This window comes from Leptinotarsa decemlineata, unplaced genomic scaffold (genome assembly GCF_025532065.1).
Source record: "Leptinotarsa decemlineata unplaced genomic scaffold, Ldec_3_MD MMD2_tig00000035_RagTag_RagTag, whole genome shotgun sequence".
NCBI classification, from domain to species: domain Eukaryota; kingdom Metazoa; phylum Arthropoda; class Insecta; order Coleoptera; family Chrysomelidae; genus Leptinotarsa; species Leptinotarsa decemlineata.
Genome location: NW_027412540.1, coordinates 25,329,302 through 25,356,477, shown reverse-complemented (window position 1 = coordinate 25,356,477; position 27,176 = coordinate 25,329,302). Strand labels below are relative to the sequence as shown.

Sequence of the window (27,176 nt, the reverse complement as noted above, 5' to 3'; positions counted from 1 at the left end):
GAAACCTTCTTGGGACACGGTTAGTGATCTCAAATTGGAACTCCCATAAAAACCTAATGTTGACAAATTTAAATCTCCCGCGCAAGAAATATCCTAGCCTTGCCGCTTTACAGATTGCTGTCGTTTATCTACGTCAACCGCCAATCGAGAACTCCTCCTTTGTTGGGCATTGACAGTTGTACCCTCAGAGTAACAAAAGACAAGTTGTATCAGAAACTCAAATCATTGTCTAAGGGTCCTTAGACAACATCTGGTATAAGATTAGTAAGGCCCAGGGAGTAATAAAAAATATTTATTACTCTGAGGTATAACCAAAACACACATCATATGTGTTTGGTTATGAAAATTCAGAGCCTAGTGAGAAACTGCACATCTGATATCATATGATCACAAAGTTAACGGAGCGAAATATATTGAGAAAACGCTCAACTCTATCAGAATGACAAGTCAACACGAATGTGAATTCAAAAATCCGAAGGTCTCCCGAAGAGGAGGCGACCCAATAAATATACATGTTAAAAATCAAAAGGTCTCCTGAGCAGGAGACGACAATAAAAAAGTACATTGATTTTTTATTATAAAAAGTGTGACAAAAAAGGGGTGGCAGCATTGCTTCGAGCAAGACCGCTGCACCCCCCACCCCGACGAAGCTTCTGTCAAATTGATGTCAGTTTGATAGGAGAAGCCTGGACAAATGCGCCCGAGTAGGTATGTCCATAATCGTTGCCCGAGTAGGAGGTAACGTCCAATAATCTAGCTAGAGAGAGAACATTCGTGTTATTATTTGATATCACAAAGAGTGTATACATACATCATCTATGCCAGTTATTTTCCAGAACAGCACCGTTACTTTTATTTTTTAATGCAAACAGTTTTTTTCAGCTATTTAAGAATGACTAGTGTCAAAAAGAATGTGTCGTGAATTTTCTTCTAGAGATAGTTTATGCTAACAAAAGTCAAAAATTTCACCAAAAGTGTATTTTCTAAAAAATATCTAAAACTTTTTTTAATATGACAAATGACACTTAAAAAATCTGACTGATCGTTAAGTTGATATCGGAGCTAAGCGATCACATTTTTCCCCATTTTTGTAAATTAAGTATCAAACACTGAGACAGCATATGTAACGGTAACATCAGAGCAAATTTGTTGTCTCAGTCAAACTTTTGCCGAGCGAACGAGCGCTCAGATTTCTATTAAACGAACATACTTATGATAAATCTATCGAATAATTCGTAATTTAAGAACATGCCTTAAGACATGTGATAAATTTGAGCATTTGGAGAACATAACCTTAAAAATTATATAAGGTTTGTTTACCTTTCTGGATGTTACCATTAATTTTCGAAATGTCCGCCTTGAAAAATTCATTCCTAAAAATACCGAAACTTAATATCTACCAACTTGTAGGTTTGTTAGAATTATATTATTTACATTAGTATTTTCACCACTATCCATTTCAGATGAAATATTCAATAACTTCTAAAGAATCTACAAATGGACTCTATTTTGAATCAAAGATTACCCAAGAAGAGAGTACAAAAGTTTTAAATACTCTGAATGAATCAGATCCAATACAACTTTCCAGGTAGGAAATTAATAATAAAAAATATTTTATTTTACATTAAATCTTTTTAGGTATAAAATATCACAGAGCAAAATAAAAGATATTGAAAAATGGAAAAATAAAAAAGGACCGTTTCACTCCTTGGGTGATATATTAGAAATTGATGGGTTCAGTGAAAATATGTTGAATACGATATGTAAAAATATTATTAACGAAAATATAGTTGATAATAATACATCCAGCAAATCCAAATCTGTTACTGCTAGTAAGAGAGTAAAACATATAGTAACACCTCCTCTAAATGGGCTAGCAGAGGTAATGATCTACTGTTACTATTAGGTTGACAAATGCAGTAACTATTGTTTAGATATTAGGAGGTGATGGCATCTTCAAAATAATTTCTTCAAAAAAATTAAATGAGTAGGTAACTTAATAGGAAAGCTACAATGAAAGCTTTTCTAACCAGCAAGTTATTTAAAATATAATGAATGATTATGCCTAGGTATTGTTCTTTGGAATTGTTGGTCATTATTTATTTTAATTAAGTTTCCCAATGCTCCCCCGATATGAGTGTCTGGCATTTTCAGAAGTTCTGTCTTTAATAATTCCACTCTAAATAAACTACATTCAACAATCCCGAAAAACTAAGTATAATAAAATCATATCCAGTATGGGCCAATTCCATCGAATATATTACAATTTTGTGAAATGACTCTAAAAGGATTTTTTTGTAAATAGGAACTAAATTCTGCTACTGGTATCCATTTGAGTCCAATTGGTATAAGCTGGGCCAGATTATCTCTCGAAGGAAATAAACTAACGAAATGGAGTTATGAGGACTTTAGTTCTATTCCAAAGAAAATGTTGCCAACAGAAATTTTTTTGCAGGTAAGGAAAATCAAACAATAAATTAAATAATTGTAGAAACAGATTTTCAAGTACAAACTTTTATTCACAAAGTCTAAAAAAAAAAGAATGAAATTGGATCAAACTCATCATTTTATTCACATAACACAAATTATATGGTATAAAAGTCTCAATATTTACCTGTTTTATAAAAAAAAATTCTCAGAAATACTTTCTCCAGGATTATTAACTACAAAGATTGGAAGTTGAATAAAAATCTTGTAATAGTGTTTCTTGCATGATATATATTTGGATATATTTAATATTTTTTATTTACAGGCGATCGATGTTGTAAAAAGAATACCACCCAGTGATGTGTACATTTTTGAATCCACCGAACCATTGAGTCCAACTAGGCAAGTAGCGACTGTTTCTTCGTTCCATCAACAGATTGCACTGACATCAATGTTACTGGCTCTACTGAATACTAGTATGAATCACAATGCATCACTGAGAAATGTGGGGAAAGATAACACTGTTCAAAGCATTGCTAAAAATAGAGTTTTTTTCTTGAAACCAAAACTACCTGCTAGGTAAGAAAATACAAGTTAATTATTGTACTAGTTCATATCAGAAGGTGACATAAAAGATGTTGAAGTGCATGAAGTAGGGCTGTATTGGATGTTTTTTTTGTAGACGGTGAGCTTGGCGGCCAAAACTACGAGACAAATGAAGGCCTATACATATATCAGTTGACTGTTTTTTTGTCTGAGAGCAATATTGAATTTCTGCATACCCTTCGTAATGATGCCTAAGCCACCTTAGTTTATTGTAGATTAGCTTGTACGACTCTTAGTTACGTGTCACAGTAGTAGCTCGTAAAGTCCTTCTCTGTCCATTCATAGTTATGGACCGTTCAGCTCCTATCACTATGGCAGAAGGGAATGTCTATATCCATGCCTTAGGTACTATTCCTTCTACTTTTTGGTTACCTCTTACAACAGGCAAGAGATAATGTTGACTAATTTTGGCCCCCGTTATATTATATTATATCAAATTGGTCTGGGTGGATAACCAATGAAAATGTGTAAACTGGTGATGATGAAACTTTTCTCAGAGAAATTGCAAGAAAGGATACTATTAGTAAATAAATATATGTACCAGGACTGAGGACTGTATTTAAGAGAGATACATACCTACTAGAAAATGAATATTAATAATAATAATAATAATATCATTTATAGTCCAATATGTAACACTCAATTACAGGACATAATTAAATACATCAGTACTGATAATAGATAAAATAAATTAACAAATCATGTTCATTCTTGACATGCTATATGAATATAACATAACAACGATATATAACTTCAAATAGAGAACAAAAGAAAGAAAACTAAAACGAAAGAAAAAAAAACAGATGGTATAACTAATCATTGCGCTATTTGGTAAGAGTGGTTATAATGACTGACTCTCTCACAACACAAAAAAAAAGAAAAAACAGTATTGATATCACTTCAAGATTTCCATTGCAACTTTTTTAAATGATTCGCCGAGCAAGTATTAATATCGCAAAAGCTGCATATTGAGTGGTAGTTTTCACACATATATTCGATTGGAGAATGCGATATTATGTTTGTTCTTGCTGCAGAGCAGTAAAATGTGAGATTCAGCCGTGACTGAGCTCTTGCCACCCTAAAGTTCAGTTCTGAGAGGAGCAAATGGCAGTCTACTTGGCTGTGCAGTGGTTTATGCAAAAAAGTTATTGAAGAACATCTCCTTTTTTCTAAAGAAATTGATTGAGAAGACTTTAGTGGTCAGAACCCCTAGCTCGATAAATTCCACTGTTTTTGAAGTACAAGAATTTCAAAAATTTTCTTTGAACTTTTTCAATTGAGTACCCATGACAGAAATAGCAGGGGTTCCAAATAATTGAGCAGTATTCAAGTTTGGACTGACATATGACAAATATAATATCTTCAAGGCGTTTATGTTTGTGTAGTTTTGACAATTTCGTGTGATAAATCCTAACATTTTATTGGCTTTGAAAACTTTTTTGTTTATGTAATGGGCAAATGCCATTTTAGAGTCAAAAAATACACCTTAATCCTTATTCTCCACACAACGGGTTAGCAAACTACCTTGAATAATGTATGTATGTTCAATATGTCTATTTTTTCTAGTATATGACATAACTTTACATTTACCTATATGCAGATGTAGGTTATTAATTTCACACCAAGCCTGCACATAATCTATATCTTCCTGAAGTGTTATGCATTTTCAGATCATCAGCAAAAAAGTTTCATAGAATTTATTTGTGTGCTTAAATCATTGATAAATATCAAAAACAACAGCGGTCCCAAATTCGATCCTTGGGGTACGCCAGACAGCAATTATTGTTTGATTTGTATTCGTTGCAATAAACTATTTGGTTACGGTTAAAAAGGTACGATTCAAAAAGCCTAGTAGCTTATTACTAAGGCCAATAAGGTCCAGTTTCGAATGTAAGATGCTATGATCAATTTTGTCAAAGGCCTTTGAGAAATCTGTGTATATCACGTCCACCTGTCCTTGATTATCCAATGTTGAGCACACGTAGTGGGAAAACATTGCTAGATTTGATTCAGTTCATGAAACCATGTTGAAATTCACTTATTTTGTTGTGGGTTGACAAGTAAATGTGCTTATACAAGATAATTTCAAACGCCTTTGCGAAGTTTGAGATAATTGAAATTGCTCTGTAGTTTGATATGTTTGAAACAACCCCGTTCTTTAAAATTGGGCAAATTTTGGCAAGTTTCCAAACATCGGGAAACGTTGCTGTATTTAACGATAAGTTAAAGAGGTAACAGAGAGGAGAAGCTTAGACTGAGCTACAGTCTTTCACTATGAAAGATGGTATGGAATCAAAACCGGAAGTCATTTCGTTCTTGAGGTTTTTTATCGCTGCAAACGCATTTACTATATCTTGAGGGATTCCTAAATCTTGATTGTTATAGTTCATTTTACCAGGAATTCTTGACTTTTGTTTTTTGAATTGATGAAATTCCAGAAAGATTTTGGATCATTGAGAATTGATGATTGTACATTTATTAGGTAGATTTCATAGGATTGTTTAATTTGTGTTTTTATGGTGGATTGCAAGATTCTAAAGCAATTTTAATAGAACATTGATTTGGTCTTTTTATATTTTTCCAAAGGCGTTAGCTTTATCACGAATATTTGCAATAATATCGGCAGAGTACCATTTTGGGTATTTGTGGTTTACTGTTTTGTATAATGGTATGTGTGTATCAAAAATGGAATATTGAAATGAAATCTCAAAATACTCGTAATACTATGCCTACAGTCTCTCATTTAACACACATTTAGCGTTTGAGAAACTTAATAACAATATAGATGGTCATAAAATGTTATGCATATCTGGAGAAAAGCAGTGAAATATATTTACAATCCAATTCTAAAAGGTTGAATATACTGGGAGAGAGAGAGAGATAATTTGTTGATAGGAACTAACTGCGCTTGAGGTTTTGTTCACGAGATGGAGCTGTTGCTAGTTAATAACATTTCTCTTAGACAAAGGTTTCGTACATGCGGTCGAGCTGTGTTTAAATCAATCTAGTCCCAAACATTTTGCTGTTTGAGTCGGATCTTTCCTGCACTGATGAGGGGTAATACCTCGAAACTGGTCTGTAGGTGATACATGACTATCGGATATTATTCATGATCCTGCTTGACATTAGAGGAAAGTAGTTGTTTTTTGGCAGGCAATTACCAGAATCACCTGTGTTATGTTTCATAATATTTATTTCCTTCAACTACGAACAATATTGAATAGAAGACTGTTAGTGTCAGTTTTCTAATTTTTCATTGAAACTGTCAGATGACTGGAAGATGCCCTTCATAATTTTTTACTCCCCTTCAAGACTGGAATCATCCAAAAATTAATTGCTCTATTTGCTTTGCAGGTTATTTGAAACCTTGATAGGGAAGGAAAAGGTTTCTACTTTGTCCGTAGTCAACGAATTAATGCAAAATTATGGTGGACTTGAATGGAAACTTAAATGCGAACCAATCACAGTTGAAGAAGCATTGAAAAATTCTTTCAGTTCATATTCATCTTCGAATAAAGAGTTGATGGGACAAGCTCTATTATTAGTTGTTAGCTTCATGAATTTATGTGTGTTGAAGAATCCTAAGAGCTTGAAAGCTGTGAATTACAATAAAACTGTTAGATAAACAAGAGTTTATTTTTGTTTAACCCAATTTATAAAATATTACGTTGACAACTATATGTGCTTTAACTAACTGAACTTACTGAAGAATTACAATTTACTACCAATATATGACATAACTTCAGCTGTGGCTTAACCAATAATACACATACATATTTGAACTCATGTGAACATATTAACATATACCAGCAGCGGCTCGTCAGAGGAGGCAATGGATGCTTAGCCTCCCCATAAAATTTGAGGCTATTCATCGCAATGAATTGAAAGATATTGACTTTAAAAAACATAAGCTCAGCGAAACCGAACCAACCAGCGACATACGTCCTGAATTGTAATTTCAGTTGCGGAAATAATAGCGTTAGAGGAGGCTAGCCTCCAGTTGGTCTCCGTTAGTGTTCGACTGCGTTTGTTTTTTATTTAATTTTTCGGACGGGTGGCCGTGACGGACCGAGACTGAAAAATATTTTGGTAAATTGTGTTGGTGTTTCTTGATAATATTTGTTATTTGTGTATAAAACAGGCAGTATTGTATTATAGCAGTGCTTTTTGATAATATTTTTAATGTGTTTTTAAAGTGTTTTCTTTCAATTTCAAGGTGTTTTCAGGTTTTCACTTCTGGGAAGGCCTCGACCAAATTTGATTTCAATTAAAGCGTCAGATAATCGACAAACTCGAGAATTTAATGTTGGTTGGCATTCTTTTCGAAATCCACCAAAAGAAGCCATGTTTTAAATGAAATATGTGGTAGCTACTACATGGTGCTGCTACGCGTTGGAATTCTACATTTAGAGCAGTAATTTTAGTGCATTCAAACAAAGACAAATTGATTGATGTCTTTGATTTTATCCTAAACAGTGACGATTTTACAGCCAACGACCAAAGTCTTAGGGAGGCGAGCCGTTTCAAATATATTTTAAATGATCACAAGTTTTGTTTCTTGTTAGAAATATTTAAATTAATATTTGAACACACCGATGTTGTTTTTCCTATTCTTCAAAATAAATCAACAGACATTAATTACTCAAAACAACGGTTAAACAATTTAACAGAAATTTTGATGAATTTTAGAAATAACGATACATCTTTTAATAATATTTTCGAATTAATTGATTTAACTCCTGAACCGCCGGCGCCGAAAAAAAGAAATACAAATTCAGACTTACCCGATTTGTGATTTATGTCTTTAATCTCCCCTGTTCTCCAATGCACGAGCTGTCACTAACATATACAGGCACTAGTATCTAATATATACTCTGTGACTCTGTCATTGTCTATAGACAATGACTCTGTGTTCAAAATACGGAGGGTCAGCATGAGAAATCGAAAATCATACTAGATGGGCTGAAAAGCTTATAGGCTAACAAACAGATGGCGCTACTAGTATTGAATTCATATGATTCTTCATTAATCCTAACTATTGACTATATCACTAACGGTTTCCGATTTTTCCCTGATGACTCTCCTTGTTGTGGATATATTGGACTTATTTTTTGAACATATATACACAATATTCATGACAACCTATGCAATCAATCAATTTTTTGGGTAATATCTCATTATACTGGATTTTGCATCGTTAGTAAAGACTTGAATATGTAACAATATATTAACATGACAAAGTACACTTGAAAATACAACTTAGTACCGTGATGTAGGGACGTAGATCAACCAGCAGCCTTTTTATATCATTCTCAAGTTTATTTTAAGGTTATAGAGCTTTATGTCCACCGTTATGAAACTTTTATGGAAGATTGCTAGGCAATGTTGCGGCATAAAAAGGTCGACATTTCTAGTTGTATATTCATGGTTGATGTTCACTGTAGTAATGTTTTGTGTTTTATGATGGACAAGATATTGGAATATGTATAAAGCTGGAATAGTCGGAATGTAACATTTTTTGAATAGCGGTATACAGCTGTCAGTCTGCCTCATTTTTCCCAATATTTCAAAGTTTTTTTTGTAGGATTAGTATCCTATAGTCCATGAAATATCAATTATATTAAAAAATAAAACGTGAAATGAAAATACAATGAAACGAATAAAATAATCAAGATAAAAGATGAAAATGACCATAGACAGAAAAAATAAAAAAGAATGAAAATAATAGGCAAAAAATTAAACTGGACTAGTCTTATTTATAGGTCATTCGAGCGCTTTCATCTATCCCCTTTTTCATTTCTCCGCATCACCGGTTTAGCGGCGGGAGTTGACCGTTTTCCCGCTTGATTACAGGTTACCATATATATGTATCATCTTTGAACTTCAACTTAAACCAGTGTTCCTCCACAGGGAGGAACACTGGTTTAAGATAAAGTTCAAGTTCCGAGTCTTCCTTTCATAATACAGAGCCCGAAAATACGATCCACTAGTCTTGACAATTCCTCGTTTGGTAGATTGATGGTGGTTGGATTCGTAATTCAGATACTGTCCCATGTGAGCGGGTTGTCGGTATGTCTCCCACTTAGTGTCATCCTCTTCACCAATACATTTAAGAATGGCAATTCGTTGTGGACTTCCTTCTCCATTTTTAAGGTGGTGGAAGGTTTTATGCTGTTCACAGAAGTTTATTGTGTCAGCGTGTACTTCCTCAACCGAAAAGATCGAGGAAAGTTCTATAAAAAACGTTTAAATTGATAGACAAAAAGCAAATAAAGTTTTTACTAGTTAATATTGCTTAATTTTTATTGATACTTGATTAGAAATTGAGTACATATGCAAGTTAATATTCATCTACGATGCAGTCATCACAACAATCAGGATAAGGTTTCTTGCTGTCTTTGATCGGCTCACATTTTTTATTGCCTCTAGGTGTTGCTATTGAAGTCACTCCACAACTGAAATTAAAATTAAGTTATCTTAGGGTACACATAACTATCGAAATTGGCTTTCATCCAACATATTAAAAAAACACTGTATTGTGAGATTTTCATTAAACAGTTTTACAAAACGCAACACGTGTTTGCCATTTCATGGCTTCTTCGGTAGTAAAGACACGCCTGAAGAAGCCATGGTATGGTGAAACACGTGTTGCATTTTTGTAAAACTGAAAATCTCACAATAAAATGTTTTTTGAATACGTTAGTTATGGATTTTCATCAAGTATCGACCAATTCCATCATATGCCTTTCATCCACTTTACGCAAAATCAAATAACTCAGAAAGATATATTTAATTAAACTATGCCCTTCAAAACCTGGTATTTTATATTGCTTTATAATATCCTCTGTACATATTGAAATGATTCAATTGGTGGTACTATGAAAAATATTCAGTACTTTCTTACTAACGTGAGAGTTATTTTTTTCAAATTCACTTTTTCTGTTGTGTTTCAGCCACGTTCTGTATCTGTAGAGTAGGGAGGGTGAGTGTAAGCCTACGCACTTAGGCCACATGTGACCCATTGTACATCCTCCCGAGGAGTTGTCCTCCTAGGTCATCGTCCATCCTGTCCTTTTCAGGAAAATGGACAGGTCACTAGGAGACATCTCCTTTATATCGGCAGGTGTAGGCCAAGACCAGCCAGTTCTGTTCGGACCACGCTGGTATTTTTTCCCATTCCTCACTTAATCCTTAGGCTTAGGGATCTGGAGTACACTCCACATCCTGAGCCTTCTTTGAATTTTGAGCCTTCTGTATATATGCGTATTGCATTTGTAGCATTTGACTCTGTGTTCTGTTTTATTTGTATTTTGTAGGGTTTATTAAACACAAATTTGGGTTGATTGCACTGGTTGCTTGCAGCAGAGGTTGCGCAGTAAGCGCTCTTGGCCATAGGCTCAGCCTCAATTGACCCATTCCTACTTCAAGGTTTACACCAGTCTTGCGCAATCGTAACATGGCCATTAACGCAACCTCCTTAACGTACAGGTCCAGAGGGGTCAGACCTTTCAGCCACGTTATTTTCTCTTGATTTTCTCTTTCTACGTTGTCTTTCGACAATCCTCGAAGCAGTTCTAATATGCACTTTTTGGTATGTCTTTGATCTTTCTCAGTGATTTGGTTTTTATCTCCTCAATCGTCGCAAAACGCCGTCCTTTCGTGGTTCTCTTCAATCTCGAGAACGGAAAAAAGTCGCATGGGACAAATCTGGTGAATACGATGGCTGAAGCATGTGTTGTTTTTGGCAAAAAAAATTATGAACAAGCAATGAATAGTGACCCGGTGCATTATAGTGGTACAAAAGCATACCTTTTATGCCTATCACTAAAAAACTAAACATGCTAAACAGCTGAAACATATGTTCGAGACCAGCTTAGGCCACGAAATTTGAACGATCACATCATTTTTTGAACAGTCGATGTATTGGGATAAATTGCTATCACCTAAAGATTTATTATTATATGAATGATAGTCTCTTGTAAAGCCTCTCCAAAAAAGAGGCTACTAGGGTATCTTTATCTTTTAAAATTTTAAAATCACGTTAATGAAAATTACCCTATTAGATCAATTGAACCATCCGAATGGCATTCTGCCTTGATACACCAGGGTAGTGTTTTGGTCTCTCCATGTTTCAAAAGGCCAGTGTGGCTTGAGTTGCAATATCCTGGATGATCTGAAATGATGAAAAAAAATCAATATTTTGTTTTCTACATAACAGAAAAAAATATTTTTAAAGTAAAATTTGATTTTATTATTCAGTTTAGTTACTTTCGAGGGCGATATTAATAATAATACTAATGATAATGAATGTTCAAAATTTTACATTAATTGAAGTACCTACTTATACAGGGTGTAACATAAGTACGTTAAAATATTCAAGTGACGTATTCCTGAGACAATTTTAAGAAAAAAGTATATATGAAAAAGTATATATGCTTCGTTTCGGAGATACGGGGTGTTGAAATTGAATTTTTTGTTCGCTTTTTGAAAATAACTCTTGTAAAAAATGAGTTATTTGCACAAAATTCGGTATCCGGGGATTTTTTGACGTGGGAAATCATAATTTCGTATTTATTTTCATATAACATCTAGAGGGCGCTGCGTACGCTGTCATTATTTATTTCAATTTACCCTAACTTTTTTGACAGTAAACTTTTGGTACTTTTCATGAAAAAACCTAATTGCCACACCTTTTCCAAGTAAAAAAGGTACACCTCCTCAACAACGCTGGAGGTGAAAGTTTTTTGCGATTTTAGTTATTCTCATCCAACTTTATACGCAGTATACCCGTACAGACTTCTTCTAAACTGAGCATTATCGAACTGCTTATTCAATCCAAGTTAAAAAAAATTGTCAGGTTTAATTATTCAATTAGAAAGTGCTACATTTCGGAGTTTGTAAAAAAACAATTCGGAGAAATACTATGTTATTTATTAGGAAAATAAACATATAAAAATTGCACGAAACAACTATTACAACAACTGTTCAAAGTGACAGAAAAATCACGAAACTATCGCTTGTATATGATATAAACTTGAAACTAAAAAGTATAACACTATCACTATAGTATACAATGTTAAAAAGTAGTATATATATTTTGAAGCATATAAGTACATAATATTGTTTATATTTCATTATTTTTCTCCTTTCGATACTTATAGTAAATTCCATGTTTAGGGTGAGTGCAGTAGGTGTGTTTGTAATAATTGTGGTGTAGATACATCATATTCAGGGTGTAAGTCATATTTGGACTTTGTCATATTCAGGTATTGTCTCATATTCTGTTTGTTGTCAGCTTTGCGTGTATGCATGCCAATACAAACGGTTGGTGTTTTAACTTTAATTACTTTGTGAAAGTTTGGTTGACAAAATCATGAAACAATGTCCTACAAAGATTAAAGCGATAATACAATTTTTATAGTACGATTTTACTTAAAAGCCTCAGAATAGGCATAAGTTTTGACGATTATAAAGTGGAAAAGTTGGAGAAATCTGGAGTTTATAAGCTTAAGTGTATGTGGGACAATGTGATCGACATTTCCAAAAACGATATGCTGAACATGAAAGATCCTTCAGATTAAGAAAAAATGACTCAACGTTTTCAAACCATTCCTTGGCATGCAACCACAATTTTCCGAATCTAAACAATACGGAAATTTTGCACTATGCAAAGAAGAGTTGCAAAAGCTCCATTGTTTACAATCCTTGGAAATTCGCAAGCATACACATTGCGGGTGCAACCTGTTGAATGTTCACATCGATTTAGTTTACTCACCGGTTTTCAAATTAGCATATCCGCATTGAAACTAGTAAACAAAATTCAGGTACTCAATTAAGCCAAGTACCTCTATTATTATCTACAGGGGTGCTATATAAGGGCTAATGTAATCAACCATTATTAGTTTAATGTATAAGTTTGAAAATTTCCTTATATGACAAAACTGTAGTAACGTTAGTTACAAATAAAAGTGGTAAAAAAACAGAAAGTTTCAATTCTCTTTTCTTCTTTATTCATGCATGTGAAAGTATATATTTCGGAAGGGCCCGATCTTCCATTTTGTATTTGAACCAAGCTCACATACATGATTTACACATTTTTGTGAAGATTTTGTTTCGAACACGATTGTTTTCTTCCTTTCATCGAAATTTTTTCTCATTTTCTGTTTGGAGATGGAGAAGTCTAAACTTAAATACTTTTTTGAAATTCTTCATGAACATTTTTTAACAAACTACAATTTAGTCAAATACAGAAAAATATTTCAAAATCAAAACGTCTTCAACTAAATTATTAAGGTACATAATAGGGATTGCTTCATGGATATGCAAATACAAGAAAAAAGACAAGAAATAACCTGTTCCTAATTTATCCATTGCATCACTCATAAAAGTAAGATCAGTTCTATCCTTTATCATTGAAAAAGCTCCTTTTTCACTTTGAAAAAATTAATTTATTACTTGCTATTGTTCTGAAATAATATTAACTCCCAGTTTTTAGTAATAATAGTACGGACACTATGTATATTTTGCTTTGATAGAATTTACTTTAGGCTCGTCTTTGCAAGCAAACAACTAATGTCTGCTGATGTTTTTTACATTTCAGTTATATACTTACTGCACCCAAATTTCTTACCTGAATCATTAGGATCTTTTTCTAAGTGATGTACATCTCCATACAAACCCACAATGAATGTGGCAAAAACACAAAATAGAACAGTGTTCATCTCGACAAAGTGAAACGCCTACTGCTATAAAGTCACCCAGAAACAATATTGCACGATATTTACATTTCAAAAGATATCTCAGTGATGAAAGGTTGAGGTCATATGGTGCATTTGGTTAATGGTATTTATTATTGATATTGTTGAACTGATAATAGAATAAATTGCGGAATTTTGTGAAAAAGAAGATAAATACCTTCAAAATGGAAAATGTTGTGTTTTCGCAGCTCAATGTCTTAATACAGGGTGTCAATTCAAAAACTTCCCATCCTCAATATCTTCCTTCCAGTAAACAATATGAGGATTCGAAAAAACCGGCCCCAGAAGGGTAAATGCAATTCCAAGAATTGCATTTACCGGATACCCTGTGAGTGCGGAAAATCCTATATTGGTGAAACTAAGAGGCCATTGAATGTTCGCATTGCCGAGCATAAGAAACACACACAGTGAGGAGAACCCAGTAAATCAGGAATAGTAGACCATGTTTGGACCCATCAACCCAACATCGAGTGGTCCCAAGCTGAGATCTTGCACAGAGAGGACATTGGTTTAGGAGAAAATTCAAGGAAGCCGCATACATGTTTTCCAACAACGTATTCAGCCAAGCCAGCGTAGAAATACGCAACATATGGAAACCCATCATCAAGCGAAAAATGGCCAACTCCCGCCAAACGGTCATCTCCCACGGAACCAGTGAAGCGGAAAATGGAAAGCGGGGATAAGTGAAAGTACTCGAACGACCTATAAATAGTCGTCTCTTGGAGGAATCAGTCCAGTCATCACCCGAAGACGATTGTAGATACTAACAATCGAAACGTCGTGAACTAACGTGACTTGGAATGTCTCCACTTTCTATTTTCATTTTCTTTTTTCATTTCTTTATTTTTATTTATTCAATTGTTCTATTTTTACTCGTATTTTATTTCACTATTATTTCATTTCAGGTTTATTTTGGTTAATATAATTGTTATTTTCAGCTATTCATTTTCAATTCTTCTTTTTTGGTTGTTTCAGGGATTTCAAATCATTTTATATAGTAGACAATGAAAGTCCGATCTAGTGAAATTCATCATGAAACATTGTCGATCACCTTCAAACAGATTGTCAGCAATGAAGCTGCTGACTCTCTTGCAAAGGAGCGGCTTCATCGGACCAGAACCTGTCATTGACATCGCTTTGGGCTTTGCCAAACAAACACTTAACACCTGGATGGGAAGAAGATTTGTGGTCTTCTGGCAGAATCTTCCAGGATTGGCTCACTCCAAGGCGTTTATTCACCCTTCGAATCTTGATACCAATCAGTTGTTGGACTATAGTAGTAGGGAAGAACTACGATGTCTAACAGGCCTTCCCCACGGGTCACTGTCATTTGAATGATCATATGCAGAGACTCTGACTGTCGAAAGACAGTGTGTGTCGCCTCTCTTTGGAAAATGATGAAACAGCAAACAGAAATTGTCACGTTTCGAGATTGTTCTTTCTTAAAACCTAATTAATATAGTTTAGTGTACGATTTTCACTATAAAGGGTTTTACAAAAACCGTTATGCTTGAGGAAGCTATTGTATAGCGAAACACGTGTCGCGGTTTTTGTAAAACCCTTTATTGTTCTTTTTTGCTTTTATGCAACCATAATGACCCTTTTTGGATCTGATCGTCACGTGTGATGAAAAGTGGATCTACTAAGACATCAGGAAACGTTCGGGGTGGTGGTCGAATACCGATGAGCCACCCAAGCACTTCCCACGTTTCACAAACCTCCGTCCGAAAATTAAACGAATTGAGTGTCGAAGTTCTGCATCACCCACCATACTCGCCAGATCTCTCGCCAACTGACTACCATCTTGCCAGACTTCATCGAATCCTGAGCACATAATTTTTATGCTGATGAAATTTATCGATTCGTGTCACCTGATTGCCTAGCTTTAACGACTTTTATGTTTCGGGGTTATTTACTTCTGTCCAAAATTAAGCAATTTTTTTCCATTATCAGTCTAAAAATGTTATTCGATTACGAAATGTACTATTTGACCTCAACCTTTGAACATCATTGAGATTTCTTGCCAAACACGAATATCTTGCAAAAACAATATTGTTTCTAAGTGAATTTATAGAAAAAGTTTTGCAGCTCTGAGATGAACTCTGTTTTATTTTGTGTTTTTGCCACATTCATTGTGGGTTTGAATGCAGCTGTTTATCACTTAGGAAGAGATCCTAATAATTCAGGTAAGACATGTGATTGCAATATATTATTTCAATTCTTTGGCTGAAGTAAATTTATTTGGTAAGTTACAAATATTTGCTGATGACACCACTATAATTTACAATGAAAATATTATACAAGAAATCAAAATTAATATTTCAAAAGACCTCGATCAAATATGGCTTCAATGCCCTGAATAATACTGAATTTTCCGAAATTTTCATATCAAAAAGGTCTATGCCAATTGACTCAAAAGATCCATTTAAATTTAATAATGAAAATATTAAATACTCTCCTAGTGCTAAATTTCTTGGTCTCATTATAAATGAAAATGTATCATGGAGAAAATGTAAAAAGTTGGATAATTTTCAGATCATCCAGGACACTGTAACTCTAACGATACTGGGCTAATAAAACATGGAGAGACCAAAACAATACCCTGGTGTGTCAGAGCAGTATGTTATTCAGATGGCTCCATTGAACTAGCAAGGTAACTTCATTCACACGATTTTAAATTTATGAACGATGTAACCGAAACATCTCCAATCAATTCAGCCATGTTTCATAACGGGATATAATTATGATGTTTATGTCCACTAAGCAACATCAAATTTTCAACCATTTATCTTTCCGAGCCTTTGTTTTACTTCTTCTTTCAATTTTTCAGTCTTCACATCAATTTCTCATTCGGGTGTTTGACCATATATAAAAAACAATTAATGGTAATGTTTAAATACAACAAGTTGTTGACAGTGCGAACATATCATTTCATCGATCGTTTATATCAACCAAAATTGAGCTAAAAACGTGACCAAGTACATCATCTTAGAGGTGCTTCAAGTTTTGTCATACCTCAATTTGAAAAATATAATTATATAAGTCGACTTGTGGCTCTTAGCCAAAACTTTATATTACTCAAACGAAGAGAACTTTTTCTCAATGGAAATAAAAGTAGTTTTTGAATGGAAAGATCAATTCCATATTTGCAAACCACCTTTTAGCAGAAGGACATGAGTTCAACCATGACTATGACGTGTTACATTTAGAAAAGGAAACTCAATCTTTCAGAATGTTTGGAAATTAACTCCCCGTTACTGAATATTTTTTCAAATGTGGAAACTGGTAATTAATGAGTTTGTATACTTATTCTTTTTTCCTTATGTAAATGTTAATTGATTTATTCTCAAAATCAGGTACATTTTCAGCATTAATCGGATAGGTAAACTTGAAATTCTGATAATTCAAATTGTAAATATATACTACGTGGGTTAGAGTCTCGGGCCTAACTCATAGATGGCGCTTTTCCAGTTGGTACTAACCTCCAAAAGAACGCTGTTGAAATTTCATGATATTCTAGACCTCAGTTTGAGAAATTTCAAAAAACGTTTGAAAGTCGTCCTCTGAACAAGGTAGTGATGTCTTTATTATCTGATGACTCTTGCAATGATTTTTGGCACATGTACAAACAGGCTTCAATTTAAATGATATGAAATTGTTTAATAGTTTTATTATTCATTATATGTATATTTTTTTCACTTACTCTTTGTATTTATTACACTATACTTATACATATATTTTATTTCACTATTAATGTAAGTTACAAAAAGTTACAAAAAGTCATCACCCGAAGACGATTGTAGATACCAACAATCGAAACGTCGTGAACTAACGTGACTTGGAATCTCTACACCTTTTTATTTTTATTTTTATTTTTCATTAATTTCTTTTTGCATTCCTTTAATTTTTATTTATTCAATTATTATATTTTTACTTGTAGGTTATTTTACTATCATTTCATTTCAGGTTTATTGTTGCTTAATATAATTGTTATTTTCAACTATTCTTTTTTAATTATTCTTTTTTACTTGTTTCAGGGATTTCAAATCATTTTATATAATAGACAATGGAAGTCCGAACTAGTGAAATTCATCTATAACTTCTGTTTAATTATCTGCGATCGCTTTCGACAGCTGGTCGTGCTGTCATCCTCTAGGCCTTACTCTATCCCTCTTATTAGAGGATGACAGCACGACCAGCTGTCGAAAGCGCTCGCAGATAATTAAACAGAAGTTATAGAGCTTCAAATCCTTTTTGTAACTTACATTAATAATGAAATACTGAAAATGAAGGAAAATTAGTTGCATCATCCAAAAAAAACATATATATTAATATTGAAGGTTTTTGTGATCTTATAGATTAAGTGTGTACGTCCAAGGTTGGGTTTAAAAGCAGCTTTAATTGCTGAATCCCGCCCATTAATCATTCTTGTTAAACATGCATTTACAAACCATCAAATATGATGAATAAAGGCATCTTATTATTATTATTTAGGTTAGTGTAGACACGCCTGAAGAAGCTATTGTATAGCGAAACGCGTCTAGCGTTTTTGTAAAAATGTTTAGTGAAGGTCTCACAATAAAGTGTTTCTTGAATACGTTACGGATTCCATCATACCTATACAATGAGTTTAATAAAAAATTTAACCAACCAATTTCCATTTCAGTTGTGGTGTAATGGGAGTGGCGACACCCACGGGAACCAAAAGATGTTATCCGATCAAGGACAGCAAGAAACCTTATCCTGATTGTTGTGATGACTGCACCTTAGAAGATTAATTAGTTCGAATTACTCACTTCTTATCAAGTACGAATGATAAAGAACCGTTCGGTGTAGTTGGTTATATGTAGATCAATTGTCTTTTGAACCACATTTATAATAAACTACTTTTACTGTTATGTTTCCTACTTCTTAATGACGGGTGATTTGTAGATGCTGACCATTCACACAAATACGTATTCAATAGCGACATTAGTGCCATCACGAACAATGAAAAATTTAACGTACCTACTGATAGGAATTCTCGACTTGAATTTTTTCATCCCATGTTTTCTTGGCAAAACTAATAGCTGTATCATCAGCAAGTGTTACCTACTTAGTGAAATTCGTAATATTAAAAATTGGAATATAAAAGAAAAAGGATTGGACCCAGAACAGTTCCTTGTGATAGTAGGTACTCTAGTTTTTGGTAATGAGTCACTAATGGTATTGTTTATTTCTACCCTTTGAGATTTATTGGTTAGGTAGTTTTTCAAAATGGTTGTAGATATTATAATACACTGGAATTATCCACCTGGAACTACTGATATTGATATGGTTGTAGTTATTGTTAATGTATCAGTGCAACAACAAAATATGTGAATTTCAATATATTTGCATCAGCTTTATTCAATTTTTGAATAGAACTGTCCGATCCTTGAAGAAAATCCATATTAAAACTAATTAATACAGTTTATTGTATGATTCTCACTATAAAGGGTTTCACAATTACTTTAAAAATTACTAAAATACAGGGTGTCTTCAACTTTATTGTGTGACACGGATATCCTAAATATACGGAATATCAGCGTTTGTTTATTGGGATTCCAAGTATAGAGAGGTGTTTTCCGGGATATTTCGCTCTGAATTGAATATGCATTTCTTCCAGTGATACCTTTGACAAATACAAGTACATTTCATAACCTTTTTGTAAACGAATTTTATTCACAAATTTTGGCGATATTCCACAGTAAATACATTCTATATTTGTTCTTATGTTCACTGCTGACAAATGGGTTTGGCAATTTTTTCACAGTCTTCCTCTACACGGAACATGTTGTTGGTTGCGAAACATCCTCCATAGTAATCCCGAACACATTTGTTTTGGGAATTACTCCAGGTAAAAACTGGAATTTTGGCCCTACATGATTCTCCATCTGGTCCTGGTACTTCTACAGGCAACCCGCAGTCTGGAAATAAAAGGTGGACATATTCATATTGGTTGTTAGAATGTGTAGAATGAAGGTAAATATTCATTTTGAGGGCACCCGGCGATTTAGAAAAAATTTTTGAGTGTACTTATCTATTTTGATGCGTAGATTACGAATCCGAAAGAAAAAAGCGGCGCTCTCCCTTATTTGTAAAGTTTAGGAAAGATCAACTTTTCAGACTTCTTTTTCACAAGATAAACTATTAAAAAACACAAGCTTTTATTCACTAGGTTACCTTTACACCTTATTCCTCCTTAATTGATACTTTTCAATTCAACAATCAACATTTTTCTCATAAAAAACTTGATTTGAAAAGGAATGCTTGCATCAGTCGTACCAACCAACCAACATTAACCTTAAAAACGTAAAATGCAGGGATATATAACCAAAAAGCAGCTCCGTACATTTTTTAACATTTTCATTGGAAAAATGTTGATTGTTGAATTGAACAGTATCAATTAAGAAGGAATAAGGTGTAAAGGTGACCTAGTGAATAAATGCTTGTGTTTTTAAATAGTTTATATTGTAAAAAAGAAGGCTGAAAAGTTGCTTCTGAACTTTGAAGGGCTATAACTTTGTAAATAAGGAAGAGCGCCGCTTTTTTCTTTCGGATTCGTAATCTATTCATCAAAATACGTAAGTACACTCAAAAATGTTTTCAAAATCGCCGGGTCCCCTCAAAACGAATATTTACCCAATCATATACTTATAAATACAATAGTAAAAGAAATCTACCATTATTTGTTGATAAGTACTACCTACAATAATTTAAAATTCAAAAAAAAATACATAATGATTTCGGTCTCTTAAACGGTTTAATAAATTCCTTTTGAACAGAATATGACTGGTAAAAGACTTTACATTTTCAGGTAGGCTGTTATATTTAATAAATCCTTCAAAAATCAGTATTTTAGTGTTAAACGTTTTTGTTTGATTATCTACAAACATATTATTTCTTATTCCAGTATTATACTGGTGGATTTGATTATTAAAAATTACAAATTCGTCAAAATATGAAGGTAGAAGGTTATGCAACATTTTGTAAATATCTATATATCATCGTTGAATATGTATATAAGTCTACTTTGTATAGATAACCATCAAAGACATCGGGGTACTCCTGTCACATTTCAAAGTAATCATCACTGCAAGATTCTGTAGTTTCTGTAGTGCTCTCATTTCATTTGAATCAGTTGTGTATAGAAGAGTGGGACTATATTTGAAATGTGGTTGGATAAAGGTCTTATAGCTACAGTGTTATTCGTGATTGCATAGACTACACTATCCGTAGCAGCCTCACGAAAACCAGGCCCCCAAACGCGGACTGCGATTCCAAGAATTGCATTTACCGGATACCCTGTGAGTGCGGAAAATCCTATATTGGTGAAACAAAGAGGCCATTGAATGTTCGCATTGCCGAGCACAAGAAGCACACACAGCGAGGAGAAACCAGCAAATCAGGAATAGCAGACCATGTTTGGACCCATCAACACAACATCGAGTGGTCCCAAGCTGAGATCTTGCACAGAGAGGAACATTGGTTCAGGAGAAAATTTAAGGAAGCCGCATACATGTTATCCAACAACGTATTCAGCCAGGCCAGCGTAGATATACGAAACATATGGAAACCCATCATCAAACGAAAAATGACCAACTCCCGCCAAAACGGTCATCTCTCACGGAATCAGTGAAGCGGAAAATGGAAAGTAGAGAAAGTGAAAGTATTTCAACGACCTATAAAATAGTCATCTCTCGGAGGAATCAGTCCAGTCATCACCCGAAGACGATTGTAGATACCAACAATCGAAACGTCGTGAACTAACGTGACTTGGAATCGCTACACTTTTTTTATTCTTTATTATTTTCTTTTTTCATTCCTTTAGTTTTTATTTATTCAATTATTATATTTTTACTTGTAGGTTATTTCACTATCATTTTATTTCAGGTTTATTGTTGCTTAATATAATTGTTATTTTCAACTATTCTTTTTTAATTACTCTTTTTTACTTGTTTCAGGGATTTCAAATCATTTTATATAGTAGACAATGGAAGTCCGAACTAGTGAAATTTTTAGAAATGTTATCATAGAAACAGCTATCAGTACCTACAAAACAAATAATAATAGAAAACAGACATCATGGTGGAACGATGACATAAAGGAGGCTATAAAAGAAAAAAAATACAATGGAAGAAATACTTGAACAATAATACAACAGAACAGTATGAAATATATAAAAACCGAAGAAAACAAGTAAAAACATTAGTTAATAAAGCAAAAGAAATGTCATGGATTGAATTCGGTAATAAACTAGAAGAAGACAGTAAAAGTAACCAAAAACTATTCTACAAAGCACTAAAATCCATGAGATCAGATAAACCCGTAAAAGACATACAAATCAAGAATTCAAAAGGTGAAATAATTACAAACGAAATAGATATAATGAAGAGATGGAAAGAATATTTCCAGACACTACTAGGTCAAGGAAATGAAGAAGGATCAATAGAAACAACAGAAAGGAACCAGTTAAACGAAAGCGAACCATTGATAGAAATGCAAAAATTAGATGAAGCAATTAAAACATTGAAGAATGGGAAAGCACCAGGAGAGGACAAAATAACATCAGAAATGATGAAAAACTTAGGAAAAACTGGAAGAAAGAGCCTACTAGAAATAATCAATAAGGCATGGAAAAAAGAAACTATATTAGAGGAGTGGGAAACAGCTCTAATAACACCGATACATAAAAAAGGAGACTACAAAAATTGCAATAATTATAGAAGGATTACGCTATTGAATAAATACCATAACAAAAATAATAGAAAGAATAATTAACGACAAACTCAGGAATAAAATAGAGTCACAACTCTCTGAACCACAAAGTGGTTTCAGGCCCGGAAGAAGCACACAAGACCACATCTTCACAATAAAACAAATAATAGAAAAGAGAAGATCAGAAAACCAAAATATATATTTGGCATTCATAGACCTAGAAAAAGCTTTCGACAAGGTACCAAGAACAGAATTATGGGAGAGTCTGAAAATTAGAAATATCGATGAAAAACCATAAATATGATTAAAAACATATATAGAAATAATAGAAATTATGTTATCAAGAACAACATGAAATCAGAAGGTTTCAAAACAAAAGAGGGTTTGAGACAAGGTGGATCATTGAGCCCAATGCTTTTTAACATTTTCATGGACGACATCATTAAGGAATGTGATAGAAATAGCAAAAAAATGTGCATTGGATACAAAAATATGCAAAGAGTAGAGATAGCTGAGGGAGCATTTGCCGATGACATAATACTGATAGCTGAAAATGAAGAACGATTACAACATAATATAAAAATATGGAATGAAACACTGAAGAGAAAACAAATGAGAATAAACAAAGATAAAACCAAGGTGATGACCTTAGGAGGAGAAGAAATAAATATAATGATAGATGATAAAAAAATAGAACAAGTAAAAGATTTCAAATATCTAGGCGTAACAATAGACGAAAAAGGAAGACAAGAAGCAGAAATTAACAACAGAATCGAGAAAACCATAAAATTGTACTATACAATGAATAAGAAGTTCATCAATAAAAGAGAAATTTCAAGACAGACAAAACTACAAATATTCAAAACAATATGTAGGCCAGTATTAACATATGGATGTGAATCTTGGATATTAACAAAAAAAATCAAAAGTAGAATACAAGCAACAGGAATGAAATACCTGAGGAGAATTATAGGAGTGACAAGGAGAGATAAGATAAGAAATACACGAATAAGAGAAGAACTAGACATAGAAGACATTATTTCATTTGTAGAACAAAAACAATTAGGATGGTGGGGACACGTACAGAGAATGCCAAACAATAGACCTGTGAAACAAATCTATGAAGCGAAAACACAAAACAAGAGAAGAAGAGGAAGACCTGAAAAAACCTGGAATGACATGATAGGAAAGATTCTACAAGGAAGAAATAAACAATGAAACGAAGTAAAGACACTGACTAGAGATAGAAAGGAATGGAAAAAGTTCATAAAGCAACAATAAAATGATAACCCGACACCCTGAGGGTAAAAGGTTCAAGATTATATATATATATATATATATATATATATATATATATATATATATATATATATATATATATATATATATATATATATATATATATATGTTATTTCTTAGCTATTCGTTTCAATTTTTTTAATTTCTTTTGTTCTTTGAGAGATCAAATCATAATATATTAGTCAATGGAAGTCCGAACTGGTAAAATTCATCTTGAAACAGTGTCGACCACTTTCGAACGACAATTTTTAGATTCTCAATGCATGTTTTGAATCAACAATCCAAACCTATGACTTGAAATTCCAGTCTGTCTTTTCAATAACGTTTGTCTTTTTGATAACGTCTCTCATTTTAATAACGAATATATTCCGCACGTTTGTAGCCACATTATTTAATTTAGACCATTTCCAGGTTCTAAAACTATCACAAAAACATCTCGATATTTTAGTACACAAGTTTTTATATTTGTATGAAAAAATTGAATGGAAAACCCAAAGTGTTTCATTTGACGATAATTTAGTAAATATTGTAACAAGAATTCTGAATGAAGGATAATTTTTTTTCTAAATGGCCTTACGCTTGTTCAGGTAAACCGGAATAGTTGGGTATGAAATTATACACAATGACATTTCAATTTCAAATATCTGAAGTTATCCTTGCATAAGTTCAAAGATATTTTTTGTTGAGGTGCTAAAATATGTATACTTACCAGATTTTGAAAATGCTTTGCTCTCATGAAAAACACAGATCAACGAGAAAATTAACACAATTAATCTTATTTGGAACATTTTGGTGATGTTGTAAAATGCACTATGGAATAACAAATGCCTCGTTAGCAATTAAAATTTATATCTATAAATGTTATCATGTTATTTTGAACAATTCCCAAAGTAGTTGATAAGATGAGTAGGGGTCACAGAGATATAGTTATAAGAAAGTTGTGAAATATCAGACACTGAAAATGTTAATTATTGTTAATATGATGTTAACAAAATTATAAAATTTGTATAGGAATCGTCAAATAAAAAAAAGATATCGGAGACTTCAGCAAATGGTACAAAAATATTGTTTTTTTGTCTTGTATTAATATTATGCTTACATTTATTTGGTACAAACAACTTGTTTCTATTCTCGAAAACAGACAAGCATAAGTCAAAAATTAAAAGACTGGGAACAGTTAGAATTCTAAACTGATATGAAATATCATATATGAAATAGGTATAGGTAAATGTTTTGATTAGGAACTCACAGTGGCTCTGCCAATTCAGACATTCGTCAATGTGAAGACCTAAAAATTTTAAGCTCGTACATTCTGTTGTTACTGTATCGGAATTATCAATTGTTCTGAAACTGATGACATCACATTCCCGTTGCCGATGATGAAATCTCATTGAATATGTTTTCTTCGCGTTCAAAAACAAATTGTTCGTAGAAAACCATTCATTAATACTTCCAAAAACATGCTTATATTCTTCTTTCAAAACTGAATCTGATTTGTCAGAGATTATAATCGACGTATCATCTGTATACATTGTTATGAATATCCCGGGCGTTGCACACTACAAATCATTTATGTACAATACAAATAATATAGGTCTGAATATCGACCCTTGAGGTACTCCTAATTCGGAGAAGGCCATGCTGGAAGTTGTATTGTTAATACTTGGCGTTATGTAATTATTCATAACAATAATGATAAATAATTTCAGAAATATCATATAAAACTGATCAAAAATTGTTACAGTAGAAACAAAGACACGAAAAAACTGGCTAATGAATTATTGAAAACATCAATAGTGTATTATAGAATACAAATTTTCTAACTTTTCAATTTATAATTGCTTTCAAGCCTTTGTATGTTCAGGAAGATATTCTGTTCTGGTCTAAAATAAGTTACTTTTAATCGAAAGATTGGTAGCAAAGACAAAGGTACAAAGATTGCTCACATAGCTAATTTTGAATGAACTAGTGTATTGAGTGTATTTTCTTTCGATTCATTGAAAAGTATCAGCAAGGAGTTGAGACTTGAATGTTTTTCAACCAAAACTTTGAAGTACACCTCAAGATTGACAGTTTGGACGTCTGTTTGTTCATTGGGATTGTGTATAAGGAGATAAGTTTTCTGGGCTATTTCTCTGTGAATCGGATATGCAGTTATTTCAGTGGCACTTTTAATAAATTCAAAGATATTCAATTACCCTTTTTTTTAAATGCAATTTTATTCATACATTTTGGAGACATTCTACACTGAATACATTCAATATTTGTTCTTATGTTTACTGCTGACAAATAGGTTTGGCAATTTTTTCACAGTCTTCCTCTCTACGGAACATGTTGTTGGTTTCATGACATCCTCCAAAGTAATCCTGAACACATTTGTTTTGGGAATTACTCCAGGTAAATACTGGAATATCGGCCAAACATGAATATCCATCTGGTCCTGGTACTTCTACAGGCAACCCGCAGTCTGGAATCAAAAGGTGGAAACATTCATATTGGTATATTCGACCAGTGATCTTGGATTATCGAGTGTCTTAATATAAATAAAGGAGATAATTTATCTGACATAGCACTCAAAACAGCGGCAAACCATATATAAGTGTTTCGAGCTTTTGGTTCATCATCAGGTTGTCAAAACTTGACATGGAAGTTTTGGGTACTAATCTTGTAAATTCTAAAAAACACTCAGACAGGTCGTTTTTTATTGGGAGGGGGACAGTTCCTTCCCCATTTACAGCGTCGTCATTTCAACCCCGGAGCTGAGGGGCGAACAACCCTTGGAATTTTAATAGGGAACTGGGGACGAGCCGCACATCGTTTGAAAGATCTTGGAATTCTCTAAACAACGGTGTAATTTTTTTTTTAATTTGGACGAACCATATGAAATTTAGAGTTGAAGTTACTTACTTTATTCTCATGTTAGCATATGCTCAAAATGGGCACCTCCAGCTTCCATGCAATAATAGAGATTCTTCTGGAAACGTTCTCGAACATTGTGGAGCATTTCTGGTGTGATGGCGACATTCATTTGTGATTCGTTGCCGTAAATCTTCGAGTGATGCAGGAGGAGTACAGTAAATTCTGCTTTTTAAATGACCCTACAGAAAGAAATCTAACGGCGAAAGGTCTGATGATCGTGGTGGCCATTCGATAGTGCCCCGCCTCCCAATCCAGTAATCCGAAAAAGTCTGATATAAATACTGCCGAACAGGCAAAGCATAGTGCGGAGGAGCCCCATCTTGTTGAAATATTAACAGATCCTCCCGATAATTGTGGTCATTTTCAATAATATCAGTGAGAAAGGGATTGATAATATCTTCCAGAAGCTCCAGATACATTTGTCCGGTT

At 33.3% G+C, this 27,176-nt stretch overlaps 4 protein-coding genes across 5 annotated transcripts; 2 read left to right on the top strand and 2 right to left on the bottom strand.

Annotated features, from left to right (window-relative positions):
* The first annotated feature begins 1,249 nt into the window (after window positions 1-1,249).
* On the top strand, window positions 1,250-6,662 carry LOC111515333 (transcription elongation factor, mitochondrial). 2 transcript variants are annotated; one of them, XM_074172125.1, is made up of 6 exons: window positions 1,250-1,406; window positions 1,464-1,588; window positions 1,639-1,882; window positions 2,306-2,455; window positions 2,753-3,006; window positions 6,388-6,662. In XM_074172125.1, the coding sequence occupies exons 1-6, from the start codon at window positions 1,329-1,331 to the stop codon at window positions 6,656-6,658; spliced, it is 1,122 nt and encodes a 373-aa protein (XP_074028226.1). In that variant the 5' UTR covers window positions 1,250-1,328; the 3' UTR covers window positions 6,659-6,662. The 2 variants fall into 2 exon arrangements, with proteins under 2 accessions (XP_074028226.1, XP_074028227.1); XM_074172126.1 differs by having other exon boundaries at window positions 1,251-1,410.
* Window positions 6,663-9,308: 2,646 nt separating this feature from the next.
* Window positions 9,309-13,824, bottom strand: LOC111515330 (uncharacterized). Its single transcript, XM_023171560.2, has 3 exons — window positions 13,664-13,824; window positions 11,089-11,206; window positions 9,309-9,488 (listed from the first exon to the last, which is right to left on the bottom strand). The coding sequence occupies exons 1-3, from the start codon at window positions 13,752-13,754 to the stop codon at window positions 9,374-9,376; spliced, it is 324 nt and encodes a 107-aa protein (XP_023027328.2). The 5' UTR covers window positions 13,755-13,824; the 3' UTR covers window positions 9,309-9,373.
* A 1,991-nt stretch (window positions 13,825-15,815) lies between these two features.
* On the top strand, window positions 15,816-18,688 carry LOC111515331 (uncharacterized). Its single transcript, XM_074172127.1, has 3 exons — window positions 15,816-15,976; window positions 16,326-16,443; window positions 18,457-18,688. The coding sequence occupies exons 1-3, from the start codon at window positions 15,886-15,888 to the stop codon at window positions 18,566-18,568; spliced, it is 321 nt and encodes a 106-aa protein (XP_074028228.1). The 5' UTR covers window positions 15,816-15,885; the 3' UTR covers window positions 18,569-18,688.
* A 784-nt stretch (window positions 18,689-19,472) lies between these two features.
* Window positions 19,473-24,697, bottom strand: LOC141481070 (PI-actitoxin-Afv2b-like). Its single transcript, XM_074172129.1, has 2 exons — window positions 24,538-24,697; window positions 19,473-19,738 (listed from the first exon to the last, which is right to left on the bottom strand). Exons 1-2 carry the CDS (start codon window positions 24,614-24,616, stop codon window positions 19,548-19,550), a joined length of 270 nt encoding a protein of 89 aa, XP_074028230.1. The 5' UTR covers window positions 24,617-24,697; the 3' UTR covers window positions 19,473-19,547.
* Between the last annotated feature and the right edge of the window lie 2,479 nt (window positions 24,698-27,176).

Coding starts and splice junctions, on each gene's coding strand:
- LOC111515331 (XM_074172127.1), top strand. CDS start 15,886: ATGAACTCTGTTTTATTTTGTGTTTTTGCCACATTCATTGTGGGTTTG. Junction 15,977..16,325: donor AAGAGATCCTAATAATTCAG/GTAAGACATGTG, acceptor GATAATTTTCAG/ATCATCCAGGACACTGTAAC. Junction 16,444..18,456: donor GGCTCCATTGAACTAGCAAG/GTAACTTCATTC, acceptor TTTCCATTTCAG/TTGTGGTGTAATGGGAGTGG.
- LOC111515330 (XM_023171560.2), bottom strand. CDS start 13,754: ATGAACACTGTTCTATTTTGTGTTTTTGCCACATTCATTGTGGGTTTG. Junction 11,207..13,663: donor AAAAGATCCTAATGATTCAG/GTAAGAAATTTG, acceptor TCATCATTTCAG/ATCATCCAGGATATTGCAAC. Junction 9,489..11,088: donor GGTTCAATTGATCTAATAGG/GTAATTTTCATT, acceptor TTTTAATTTCAG/TTGTGGAGTGACTTCAATAG.
- LOC111515333 (XM_074172125.1), top strand. CDS start 1,329: ATGTTACCATTAATTTTCGAAATGTCCGCCTTGAAAAATTCATTCCTA. Junction 1,407..1,463: donor AACTTAATATCTACCAACTT/GTAGGTTTGTTA, acceptor TATCCATTTCAG/ATGAAATATTCAATAACTTC. Junction 1,883..2,305: donor CTCTAAATGGGCTAGCAGAG/GTAATGATCTAC, acceptor TTTTGTAAATAG/GAACTAAATTCTGCTACTGG.
- LOC141481070 (XM_074172129.1), bottom strand. CDS start 24,616: ATGTTCCAAATAAGATTAATTGTGTTAATTTTCTCGTTGATCTGTGTT. Junction 19,739..24,537: donor CAAAGCATTTTCAAAATCTG/GTAAGTATACAT, acceptor TTTTATTTCCAG/ACTGCGGGTTGCCTGTAGAA.